This window comes from Scophthalmus maximus, chromosome 15 (assembly GCF_022379125.1).
Source record: "Scophthalmus maximus strain ysfricsl-2021 chromosome 15, ASM2237912v1, whole genome shotgun sequence".
In the NCBI taxonomy this organism is placed as follows: domain Eukaryota; kingdom Metazoa; phylum Chordata; class Actinopteri; order Pleuronectiformes; family Scophthalmidae; genus Scophthalmus; species Scophthalmus maximus.
Window position 1 is genome coordinate 15,827,501 of NC_061529.1, and position 12,522 is coordinate 15,840,022.

Genomic DNA, 12,522 nt, shown 5'->3' on the forward strand with positions numbered 1-12,522 from the left:
ATACCGGGGTGGTATTGTGTGGCGTCAGAACTTTGACCCGAGTGAGTGCTCCCTAGGTCCAGCACGTAGACGCCCTGGATTTTTTAAGGGAACGCAAAAGTCCGGATAGTTGGTCGCGATGGACGAGCGCCTTTGTGGTGGATTTCAAAGACGCGTCTCGGTCACAGGACGGGCCACCCTGCTGTGTGAACGCTGGTCACTGCGGCGGTTCTGATAACAGAGTCTTCCCGTGTAGTCCGACGCTGGGGCTGCAGGAATGTCTGAGGGCTGTTATTGTAGATTAGGAGGAATATTTTTACTGGAGGCGTACAGCAGATGGGAAGGGGATGGGTTTCATCGCTAGGGTGACCTATGATCAGAACAAGGTGTGTGTGTGTTTGTGTGTGTGTGTGTGTGTGTGTGTGTGTGTGTGTGGGTGTGTGTGTGTGTGTGTGTGCACTCTGAGAACATATGCTCTGTTGGGAAACGTAATACACACAAACTGAGAAGGTGAACTTTTCCCATGTGCTTCAGATTATCGCTGCAATCACAACATGTGTAAAAACTGCCGCAGAGACCAGTGAACCGCGCTGGAGGTTACGAAGAAATTGTCTCCATTAGCAACTGTGCACTTTCAGTATAATTAAGAGAATGCAAAGCTTCACACTAACACACACACACACACACACACACACACAAATCATCGGGGGCAATTTGGGGTCAAGTATCTTGCCCAAGGACACTGCGACATGCCGGCTGGGGGAGCCGGGGCTCCGCACCATTAGATAAGATAAGATAAGAAAAGGTAAAATAAGATAATCCACTATGGGGATTTAGCCAAACGTGGCAGTAACCAAACCTTAAATAGCTTGTGAAATACATCAAGAAGGAGTTTCTAAGAGTTTGTGAGTGGCGAGGGCGTCTGTCTGATGACATGCCAGCAGAGTGATGCGAATGGGTCACTACTGGCGGATCCAGAGTCGCGGTTCGTAAAACATTGTACAGTACTGACACGGTTAAACAGCTCCATGTCATATCACTCTTACAGAATGAACTATAAAACTATTGACGACATGATCATACATGTTGACGTTGTTTGAATCATGGATCGTGTGGAGAGCTCAGATAATCAATGTAACGCTGCCCCCCCCCCCCCCCTTCTTGTAAGTTGGCTAATTGAATGACAAAATACATTTAAATGAAATGGCATTTGGTTTTGTCCCTCATCAGTCATCCATGGCATGTTTCTAGGGCCCTATCATTCTCTTCTTCTTTTTCTTCTTCCTCTTCTTGTCAAAGTTGTGGCAGGAGGGAGGAAGGAGCCCTAAAAGGGCTGACTCACTGGAATGTAGCCTAAAAAACTTTTTACCAGTAAAAAAACCACCCAGGGAAATATTAGCTTCCAAGTATTCCAAGCAGCCTCCGAAGCATTTTTACCCAACCAGTCCAATAGAAGCGGTTCAAATGGTCTGAAAACCACCGGGTATGGAAACACGAGCTTCGCCAGTACCACACAGTGTCGACACTCCGAATAAAGAAGATCAGTTCATCTAAGTGTTTTTTTCCTTCAAACGGTTCAAGTCCAGACATTAATGCTTTCTGAACAGGACAGCAACACATCGAAACACTGTAACGTGCAAAAGCATTTGTCATCGTCACTCACATGTCACTCAGTCTACATGGAGACCTGTCGTTTCTTCCGTTTCCACCCAAATCTGATCTTTTTATTTTTTTATCCCTCTGAAGAGCTGCTAACTTTTCCAAAATTAATTAAAGCCGTGCAGGGGTTTGAAAAGTTATAATGAGTTTTTAAAGCTCTTTGGTGCAGTCAAATACTGCTGGAAACTCAAACATATCACTATCAGCTTTTAACCGCTGAATGTTAATGAAAATGTCTTCCAGTAGAAATCAATTCAATTTCTCTTTAATTATCAAAATATAATGAAAAAAATCCAGTCTGCTCTCAGTTTGTGTGTGTGTGTGTGTGTGTGTGTGTGTGGGGGTGTGTGTGTGTGTGTGTGTGTGTGTGTTTGTGTGTGTGTGTGTGTGTGCGTGCGCTGCAGAGAGTGAGACAGAGAAAGCCAGTAGAGGAAACTGTGACGTAGCCGGATTCAGCTGTTACTCCGGTGTGCGTCGGTTTGTTTGTATGCAGGCACATGAATGTCACATGCACGTGTCTTCCACGGCCATTATTCCGTCGTCGCCGTCGTCGTCATTGTCGTCATCGTCATCATTATCAATATCACCATCTTCCTCATATAATACATCTGGAGCTGGAGGCAGAGGATGACTGAGAGAAGTGTAGTGCCCCGCCAGGCTGTGGTGCAGTGATCTCCTGTCCGGGGGAAAGTGGGAGGAAGAGGAAGGGGGAGAGAGGGAGAGGGGGAGAGGGAGAGGGAGAAGGAGAGAGGGAGAGAGAGAGAGAGAGAGAGAGAGAGAGAGAGAGAGAGAGAGAGAGATGGGGATGTAGCTGCAGCAAAGAGCCAGCTGCAGAGGAATGACAAGGACTGAGAGAGGGATGAAGCAATGCAGATATGTAGGGGGGGGGGGTTAAGAAAGATGTTGAAAGGTGTAGAGGAAGATGGGGTGAAGGAAGATAAAGAGATTAAATAAAAGGGCGGAGGGAAGTACAGAAATAGCTGATTGGAGGGACAGGAGGCAAGATAGAGAAGAGATGGAGGGTTAGAGAAAAGGAGGGTCACAGTGTATAAACATAGGGATGGAGCTCTGTTTTTGTGTGTGTTGACATGTTTGTAGTAATTGAATGCAGTGTCACATCATTGGGCTTTCCAGCGGGCTCACACGTCATAGAGAACAAACCAATAACTGAGAGAGAGGCTGCATGAGAGAGAGGGAGGGTGGGAGGGAGAGAGTGTCATAAATCACAGCACATCACCAGGCGGACGAGAGGGAAAGTTGTGATAAGGATCGCTCTGGTTTCCCCCCTCCTCTAAGCTTTTTTCTCCCACACTCCAAACATTTTTCCTCTCTCCCTGCAAAGCATTTGAAGGTCCTTAAGGTCCGCGTCCGTCTGAGCGGCTGTGAGCATGGAGTGGAATGAGGTGGATCTGGTGCAGGAATTCACTGTTGAAGGACAATGCAGCAAAATTAAAGTCCGCTCCTGCAGGATCACATGGGACAGCCTGCAGGTAAATACAGCACCGCGGGGGGGCTGATAAGAAACCGCACGTTAACGTCAGCATGCGGGGCTCCGGGCGGCGCAGTCGGCAGGAGGCTGCACAGCGTCCGAACAGCATGGGCAGCAAAAATACATGGCACCGCCTGTCAGGTGAACTGTTAACTTTTGAGTAGCTGTAGGATGCATGTCATCGGTAGAAAGAGTGGGACGATAGCAATACTGCAATATGTGAGGGTATAAACTTTATCGACAGTAAAACAAGATGCCCCCCCCCCGTCCCTATTTTGACTGAAAAGCATTTTTTTTTTCGGCAAATATTGCAGATTACGTCTGCAAGGTATTGTGCAGTGCACCGTGCAGGCAGCGTTACCTCCTGTTTGCTTTAGGAAACCTAATATCTTCAGAAATATCAGCTAGTTTATAGCAGATGATGACCAAGCTTTTTTTCCCCCCTGCTGCCTTTAAAATGTGGTTTAGAAATCTCCAGGAATAAAATCACCTTATTCTAGTGCATTTTCACATGACGGACATAATGAACATATACCATGTCATTTCATCATAATATATAAATATATATCTATATATTTATCTGTCAACGATTTCTAAGATGTCGTTATCAAACCTTCATGACATAGACATGTAATTGAGGCTTGGTATTTTAGTTTAACCATGAACTTTATCATAAATAACTATAAATTGATAATACAAATACCACCAAATAGATAGAACTTATAAGAAACACTTATTTTACATAAAATGTAAACATATATGCACATTTAAAGGCTCAAATCTGTCGGCCGATAATATCTCTCGGGCTCTTAAAATATTGTTCGATACCAGTATGTCTGTTAAAAGGCTAATATCGGCCGATAGTATCGGCTCTAAAAAATCATATTTGTAAAACCAAAAAATCCTAGTGTTCAGCTGTCTGGTAGAACTGGGAGATCTGATCCAAGCAGAAACAAAAATACAATACTGTACATACAATAAAATGTTCCTCTTTGGAAACCTAGGATGACCAAATAGCTTCACAGAACAGCTCGTGGTTTTGTTTTTTTCTGGCTCACGGCTTTACTGTTCTGGTTCACACTCACGCCTCTCTTAGTGTTGGTTGGAAATCAGACAAGTGTTTGTATGTGGCTCACTCATGGTCGGACTAGGGGATAATCTTTGGGGCTGTAGTTTATCCAGTCCCAGCCTTCTGCCACCTATGCATTCTTGGATCTACAAGTTCTAGTGTCAGTAACAAACTGAAATACACTCGCTCTCCAATTCGTTAGGTATACCTGTACAATCTAATGTGGTCTAATCCAATGCTTTATGAAGCTCATTATCTTAACTTTTTGGAAACATTGTCAGAAAATGTGTTCATTCAGTGATATAAGTCAAAGTTACTTTCACTGAAATATACTGAGGGGAGTTTTTACCTATGAATATAAAGCAGTCCAGCACAACAGCTTCAATAACACTCACCTCGGTGCTGAAACTAGAAGTGATTTTGTTTTGTGCCCTATGACAGTGTCAATAAACACTGGGAATTATAGGCATTGCTATGATGGACTTTGTGGCAGGTTACAGTTGTATTGGATTGGAATAAAGTTGTGCGGGTGGACACTGCGGGTAAGGCTTTAAAAGGGAAAGACATGTTGTTATTGCTCCTGGATGTCGTGTCGTACCAATCGCATTACCGCTGCACCACTGTTGGCAATATTTCCACAGGATCACAGTGATGATGTAATTATACCGGCACTGCCTGGTTTCTTCAGGTTGACAGCGCTGGCCCGGAGTACATTAGCAAGAAGCAAATCAAAAGTGAGGATCTGCAGAGTCCCATAGGTCGGCAGTTGGCTGATGAAACTTGGCACCACTGACTGGAAAACCGGTCCAATGTGCAGAATGTCATCGTCTCAAACATGATGTATTGGAATACTCTGTGTATGCATAATGTCAGGGACTGTTTCTTTGGGTCAGCCGGAAGGCAATGATGCTGTCTGTAACACGGTGTCATTAATCACAGATGCTGATATTTTGCAGGGTGCTAATGCTGCCAGAGCTGGGTCGCCCACCCCCCGAGCCATCGAATGGCCCGTGGGTTTCATTAGTTTCACTGATTTTCGAATGTAGGAATTGCCAAAATTCCTAGGGCTCTGTTAATGTAACTTTTTCACCAGCTCCTCCCCGAGTCTCCACCAAGTGATCGTGATTATATGTTTTGAGCATTGAACAAAATGCACTGAGGCCTCAGTGGCCCATTGTCTAACTGTTTTGAAACAGTTTCGCGCTCATCTCCAGCGGAGATTGAGTTTTGATTGAGATCTGTTGTCGTATTGTTAAGGGCCTTTTTCTTGAATTGTAGAAGTTTTAAATGATACAGCTAACTTCTACTATATGCTGAATCCATAGCTACTGGTGTACCCTTTTACACATCAAAATGTTTTACTGACCTATTTGAATTCCAAGTTGACATTATAGAAGCACCATGCAATTGGCCACCCCATCTGGGTTTTGCTGGAAACCCAGATGCGCTGCGATAAGAAATAATCACTTCTTTAGAGCACATTAATTCTGGGGTTCCTCAGGGTTTTTTCACTTAAGTGTCCTTCTTGCTCCTATTTACTCGCAATAGGCAACATCGTGGCTAATCTTCTCTGTATATTTTCCACTGATATACATAAAATGTACACAGTCTGACTAATAGATTTAGCAAATACTCATCTTAAAAATGTAATCAATTTATCATGACCAATTCTACTACTTATGTTGTTGTTTTGTGTGAATTCAGCTCTATTTTATGTTTTGTTGGTATATGTTGTGATGATGTTTTATTGAAATGCAGTTCCTTTAGAGTTTTTGCTTGTGTGTTATCCACTGCATACATGGAGATACATATATGCAAGATATCTGAAACACCTTACACTTAACTTGAACAGCTGGTTTTATATTTCTGACTGTTTTGGTTTGGACAAGTCAATGGCTTAAGTAAGTTATTTTACTTTTGTATTGCATTACAGTATACTCTAGAGTATCGCTACAGGTTTGTGGCTTTATGATGATGCAGCGCCGTGCGGCATGGCGCTGAAGCGGGCCTACAGCAGTATTGATGCCGTCGCTACAATGTCGTCACAGGTTTAGCGAGGGGCATGAATGCATTTTCTAAGGACAAAAAGTTGAAAACTTTTGCATTGTCTAGCCCCCCTGTATACTGGAAATGAATGTAACAGACCAGATGCTGTTTGTATGTGTGTGTGTGTGTGTCCATGAGTGAATATATACAATAGCAGGATGTGGCTGGGCTGAAACCTTCCGCTGTTGTCTGCTAAAGGCATTTCTCCCTCCACTATGAGCCCACCCTCAACACCACAAATACACACACACACACACACACACACGGACTAACATTTCCTCGCGCAATCATAGACATGTTAAAACACCAGACAAATAATCAGAGGGATTTGACTTTTCCCAGCCGACGTTGACATCTGTATCACAGTGCTGTGATGACCAGGGCAGATTGGATCCTGGATATTTTCCCCCGAAAACCAACACTGTAACTCTGTCACGATGCCAAGGCCACCAGCTGCTGGCCTAATAACATCTCTGTGGCACACTGAAGCTGCTATATCACCCAAAGTGTGAGGTGACGTGTGTGCAGCTGCGGGTCATCTTGTCAGTAACAGACCTCTGCTCTGTTGTATGTCATTGAGGGGCAAGCATAGTCTTTTTCTATGGACATACTGTACTACTATATGCAACTCTTGTGTGTGTTCCTGTGTGTGTCTGTAGGTTCCCCGTGTTGAGCTGACCCTCTCGGAGCTCCAGGAAATGGCGACAAGACAACAGCAACAAATAGAGGCTCAGCAACAGATGTTGGTCGCCAAGGTAACTTGAATGGATTACCTGTCAGTAACTGTGAGGTTATCTGGAGTCTGCCTGAAAAGGGAGGTCAGGGGAGCTAAGGCCTCGGAAGGGTGTGCGTGCGTGCTTGTGTGTGTGTGTGTGTGTGTGTGTGGATCACAGCTCATACGTCTTCCTTGGAAACAGGACATGTAATCCAGGTCAGGGTTTAAGGGCTGGCAAGCAAGAAACAAATCCATTGGTGACAGTGGACTACTGTACACCTTGGTGTGTGTGTGTGTGTGTGTGTGTGTGTGTGTGTGTGTGAGAGAGAGAGAGAGTGAGAGAGAGAGAGAGAGATCATGGTCGCTTGTCCCACATCCCCACGTTAGAAAGGGACCTTTGAGTTGACAGGATGTGAGGTCAACAGGGGAACCACAGGAAGTCAAAGTCCAAAAATTGTGCTCCAGTAAGAGCAAAGAAAATCTAATCTAAGAGTCTCTCTATTCATTTTGATTAAGAATCTACTTAGACAATATATGGAAATGTTTTCCAAAAGGGAACTGGAATATTTTCAAATACCAACTTTGATTTGGCCAATTGTGGTTTTCCAAAGCCAACTGAGGCAACAACGTCATGCTGATATTTAGCATTTCAAAGCAGCAATTTGCCAACTTTAAGGACAGCTACTCAGTGTTTCCTTCCAGTGTGTGAGCGATGCAGCGTTTCCCTCTCAGGGTGGAAAAGTCTGTCGGCCGCCATGCAGAGGCACTTTCCATTATCTTATCCATCACACAACGTGGGGTGAGGATTTCCATGTCATCTTCCAAGTCCAAAACACTGCATACATGTTTACTGCTGCACCATCTAGGTAATGAAACAGGCTACCGTTATGTAATGAGTTATCAGCACGTGAGTCTCTGTGTGTGCGTGCGTGCATGCGTGTGTGTGTGTGTGTGTGTGTGTGTGTGTGTGTGTGTGTATGTGGCTCCAGTGAATGATAGGAAGCTTCATGCCAACATTCCATTTCCCTCTTCCTGTGTGTGTGTGTGTGCGTGCGTGCGTGCGTGCGTGCGTGCGTGCGTGCGTGCGTGCGTGTGTGAGAGAGAAAGAGAGAGACGGAGACAGAGAGACACAGGACAGCTGCCAGCACAATACAGAGAGTGGTGTAAACTGCCAAAGTCAGCATTGCACATGAAAGGCCTTGCCCTCTCTCTCTCTCTCTCTCATCCTTTTCTGCAGGATATCTATTTTCTAATGTGCGTTGCTGTTGAATACATAAATGCATGAACTCTAATGTAAATCAATACAATAACGTATCCAAAATAACAGTCCGGTGCATAATTATTTGGACACTGTGCACCTCCTCAGTGGATTTGGCAATACTAAACCATGAAGATGTTGACTTTGAGATTTAATTCAAGGGGTTTGCCAAAAATTTTGCCTGAACAATTTAGGATTTAGCAATTCTTGTACATAATGCATCCACTTTCAGAGGCTCGAAAGAAATTGGACGAACTAACTGACTGGCTGAAGTCTGGAACTCATGGAGATCACCAAATGCAGTGTCTATACAACAGAAAACAAAGCTGGAAGTAAAAGCAAACCTCCACAATTCATCATGTCCTCATCTTCTTTTCCCGCAGGAGCAGAGACTGAAGTATCTTCAGCACGGAGGCAGATCTAACCAGGGACAGACACAGGTGGGATCCACATGTCTTCTACCAGTCTTTAAGGAGAGGCTCACGTGTTTGTGTTTTTTCAAGTCTGCCTCAATAAAACACACATTTTCATGTGTACATGCTGCACTGTCCCTATACTGGCTTCCAAGCTCTGCTAAGTCAGTGGGATATATCGCATATCAAAAATATATATTATTTATTTTTGGTATTCTTTAAAAGCCTAAAAAAGGCAAGTGGACAGTTGGCTTACGTTGTTTGCGTTCTCCGCTCTGGTCTAGTCTGAAGCTGAGAAGCTGCAGCGGCTGAAGGAGCGAGTGGAGACTCAGGAGGCGAAGCTGAAGAAGATCCGAGCCATGAGGGGACAAGTGGACTACAGTAAACTGATCAACGGAAACCTCTGTGAGCCCAAACACACTGCAGGGAGGATGACTATGAATTACAGCCACTGCGGTCTATGACTCTTTATTAAAACGACTACGCACCATGAATTTAATCTGCTGAAATACGTGCAAGACAGTGCAGGGGCTGATGTATTACAAAATTGGCTGTTGGTAAAATTTGATTATACATATTTCTATAGATGCATACTCACTCTCAGAGACACGAATAGGCTCACATAATATATAAGATATTAGCGGTGATGTCATTTCACTGTGAATACATCTAACTTCTCACCCGTCGTCTGTCTCCAGCTGCAGAGATTGACCACGTCAGCAGCCTGTTTCAGGAGAAGCAGGCGGAGCTGCAGACTGCAGTGATCAGAGTCGACCAGGTAATTCTGAGCATTGTTTGAGCTTAGTAATCAGATTCAAGAATCAGCTAAAGTCTACCAACAGTGGTCTAAATGACAGCTTGAGTCAGTTTGACTTGTTTCTTTTTAAAACCGTTTCACCAGCTGACTCAGCAGTTGGAGGATTTGAGGAGAGGGCGCCTTCAGTTACACTCTGTCGCACCGACTCCGGGGGCACCCACTGGGTGCCATGGCGCTGCCACTGGCCAGAAAGGGTCACCGCTGTCCGGCCCTGCAGCCCTGGAGCTGAGGAAGCTCTATCAGGAGCTGCAGGTAAATTATACTTCAGACATTGGTGGTTAGTTAGATAGAAAGGAGCATATAAACATGTGAGTGTGTTTCTGCTGCGTGTTTTAAGGCTCGTAACCGCCATAACCTGGAGCAGAGCAGCAAGCTGGCCCAGAACAAGGAGCTGCTGAACAAGAGGAATGCCCAGGTGACAGTGATGGATCAACGCATCGGAGACCTGAGGGAACGACTGCACAAGAAGAGAGCTGAAGTACAAAAAATTCCCTTTGTTATCATGGATTGTTATCCTCAGCAAACCAGCTGAAGGAAATGCTTTTTAATTCTTCCTGACAGCTTGAAATCAGCTCCACCGTCACTGTAGGTCTCGTTCTGTCTCTCGGTTCCTCTAGTTATGTCGTATGAATGGAGGAGGCCTGTCCTCCCCTCAACCCTCTTCCCACCCCGGCGGTGGGGTTTTGGGTCGCGTGGCGGCCGTCTGCCCCTACATCCAAGTTCCAACCGAGGGGAGACAGGAGGCGGGGTACCCCCTGGCAGCTGACCCGCCACCCAAACCCACCCCGCTCAGCCATATCCGCTCCCTCTCAGGTTGGTTAAAAAAAAAGGATTTGCCATCTTTTACTTCAGTTTTTCTGGCTGCATCTGTCTTATATCTCTAACTTGCTGTCCTTCTATTTTTCTTTTCCTCTCTATTGGCTCCTTTTTTTCCTTTCCCCTTATCTGTTCTTGTTGTTGTTGTTGATGTCATTTTAAATGTTGATGTGTAAATCTTACCGGTAATTTCGTGATTATTGTTTTGTCACTTGTTGATGGTGTGATGGTGGTTACTGTTGTGACTGTGGCTGTAACCGTTCCGTGGCATGGTTATGATGTAATCGTGGTGTTGTCCCTGTTGCGCATGTTGTTGTTGTTGTGGTGGGTGTGGCCATGCAGAGGAGGACAGGAATGGCGTCAGGAACCCTCCCAGCCAATGGAAAGAGTCAGATTTAGACGTCCTGTCAGAGTCCACAGAGACGTGGGAGGGAACTCGGGTCCCGCTGGGGGGCGACAGTAACAGCAGTGAGTCCCTAGAAGGTGCTGGAGAATCTTACTCACTGCTAGCTCCAGTGATAGAATAACATCACCTGGTTACTCACTCCTTCATACACACCTCAGGGGGTATGGTAGGCCTGTTAATATTAGATTCCTCCATCATTTGTGCACAAGTATGTGATTTCACAAGCATGTTTGAATGAGCCTGAATCCAAATGCTGAAAAATCGAAGGCTGCATTCAAACCATACAGATTGTGTAAACAGAACAGATGGTCGGGAGAGAGAACATAATTGAGTCAGCTTCAGAAAATGACCTCAGAATGTAAGGGTCATGTGTATAAAGACTCAGACATGACATGTGATATCCAGCAGCTGCTCACGGTTAGGAAGGCCAGCATGAGGAAATAAACTGAGGGCAAACCACAGTCTGCGCTGAGAATCGTGTTCAATAATTCCTTCAAGTCCTTCTGCCCGGTGTCAGAAGGTTAGGTACAGTAAAAAAACAAAACGCAGTTCATAATCTTTAAGCTGTAGTTGTAAAATCAGATGAATATAGCAAACTTCCCAATGGTAACAAAAATGAAATGACAACATTGGTTTGAAATCCAGGTGAACCTTAATGTAGTCGATAATCGCATTTACATTAACACAAACACACACACACTCAAAATATCACAAAAATAAAATAACACCCAGGATTGAATTAGCATAATATTTCTACTCTACACTAGTTTAAGTGTGTGTCTGTAAGTGTCTTGGACCAGCAAAGTTACAAATTCCATTGTGTTCCTGAATACCCAAGCTCTATTTATTATCCCTGCTTATACAATGTGGAAAATACATTGTTGTAAATCATGTCAACAGTCTTAGCAGATGAATGAGAGGAAGTCTGAGATACACTAACTTGTAGCTATATTCGGCGTGTGTGTGTGTGTGTGTGTGTGTCAGTGTGTAAATCAGATAATGAGAGTTTTTTAGAAGAGCATCATGATTTCTGTTACTGCTGTCAACAGAGAGATTAAAGTTCTCTAACGAGTGTTCGTAATGTACGGATACAGTACTAGCAGTCTACAGTGTTTGAACAAAGATGAACAGAAACAGAAATGTAATTGCGAGCCCTGTCAACCTCCATCCAGTCTTTTTGCCGCCTTCAAATGCAGCTTGTGAGCTTGCGGTCGTAGTGCGGGAAGTTGTGTACACGTGATGCTTGGCATTCGAGTGGTTGTGTCATGAGAACACCCTGCCGGACGCTAATATTAACGTTACTTCCGTCATCTAGAAGCCACAGGGGCAACAATGTTGCAGACAGGTGATGTAATGCAGGAAAGGCATGATGACAGAGGGCAAAGATGAGGCTGTCGGGAATATGAATGAATTTTCCTCAGACATCTAAATTACAAATACTGTGTATGTCTATGATTACAATATATCAATTGACATCCAACAACTTGTGAACTCGGAGCTCTCAGAGAATGTTCAGGTCCGAGGTTGTTCAAGAAAAACGATTAGCGTTCAGAAACCCACATTAGATGTTACCTGAAGAAGAGGATTGTGTTACATCTATTAGGCTTCTTCAAACCTTGGACCTGAACCTGGGCCACCCCCTTTGCCTTTTTCGAACCAGGACGTACTGGCGCTGTACACCGCGCTGTCTTTCCTCTTTAGCAGTTGAGTGACTACGTCTAATCAGGGCTCGGAGGCAGACGGCCAAGTTTCCGCATTGCACAGGGCTGACTGTTTATTTCCTGTCGTGACTGTTGTCTTCCTGGGGTCAGCGGGTTACAAGCAGCAGTCAACAGGTTTCACAGCACAGCTTACT

The 12,522-nt window shown here is 44.6% G+C and overlaps 1 protein-coding gene across 4 annotated transcripts in view; it reads left to right on the forward strand.

Moving 5' to 3' along the window:
• LOC118286346 (apoptosis-stimulating of p53 protein 1-like) overlaps positions 1-12,522 on the forward strand; it is a 41,631-nt gene that overhangs the window by 17,591 nt on the left and 11,518 nt on the right. For 3 of the 4 annotated variants that reach the window (XM_047337828.1, XM_035610723.2, XM_047337830.1), the window contains 7 exons: positions 6,902-6,997; positions 8,599-8,655; positions 8,913-9,033; positions 9,327-9,406; positions 9,530-9,697; positions 9,783-9,923; positions 10,063-10,258. In XM_047337828.1, coding sequence (XP_047193784.1) covers positions 6,902-6,997; positions 8,599-8,655; positions 8,913-9,033; positions 9,327-9,406; positions 9,530-9,697; positions 9,783-9,923; positions 10,063-10,258 — 859 coding nt within the window. Of the gene's footprint in view, positions 1-2,912; positions 3,129-6,901; positions 6,998-8,598; positions 8,656-8,912; positions 9,034-9,326; positions 9,407-9,529; positions 9,698-9,782; positions 9,924-10,062; positions 10,259-12,522 lie in introns of those variants that run through there. The other variant, XM_047337829.1, reaches the window with a different exon arrangement.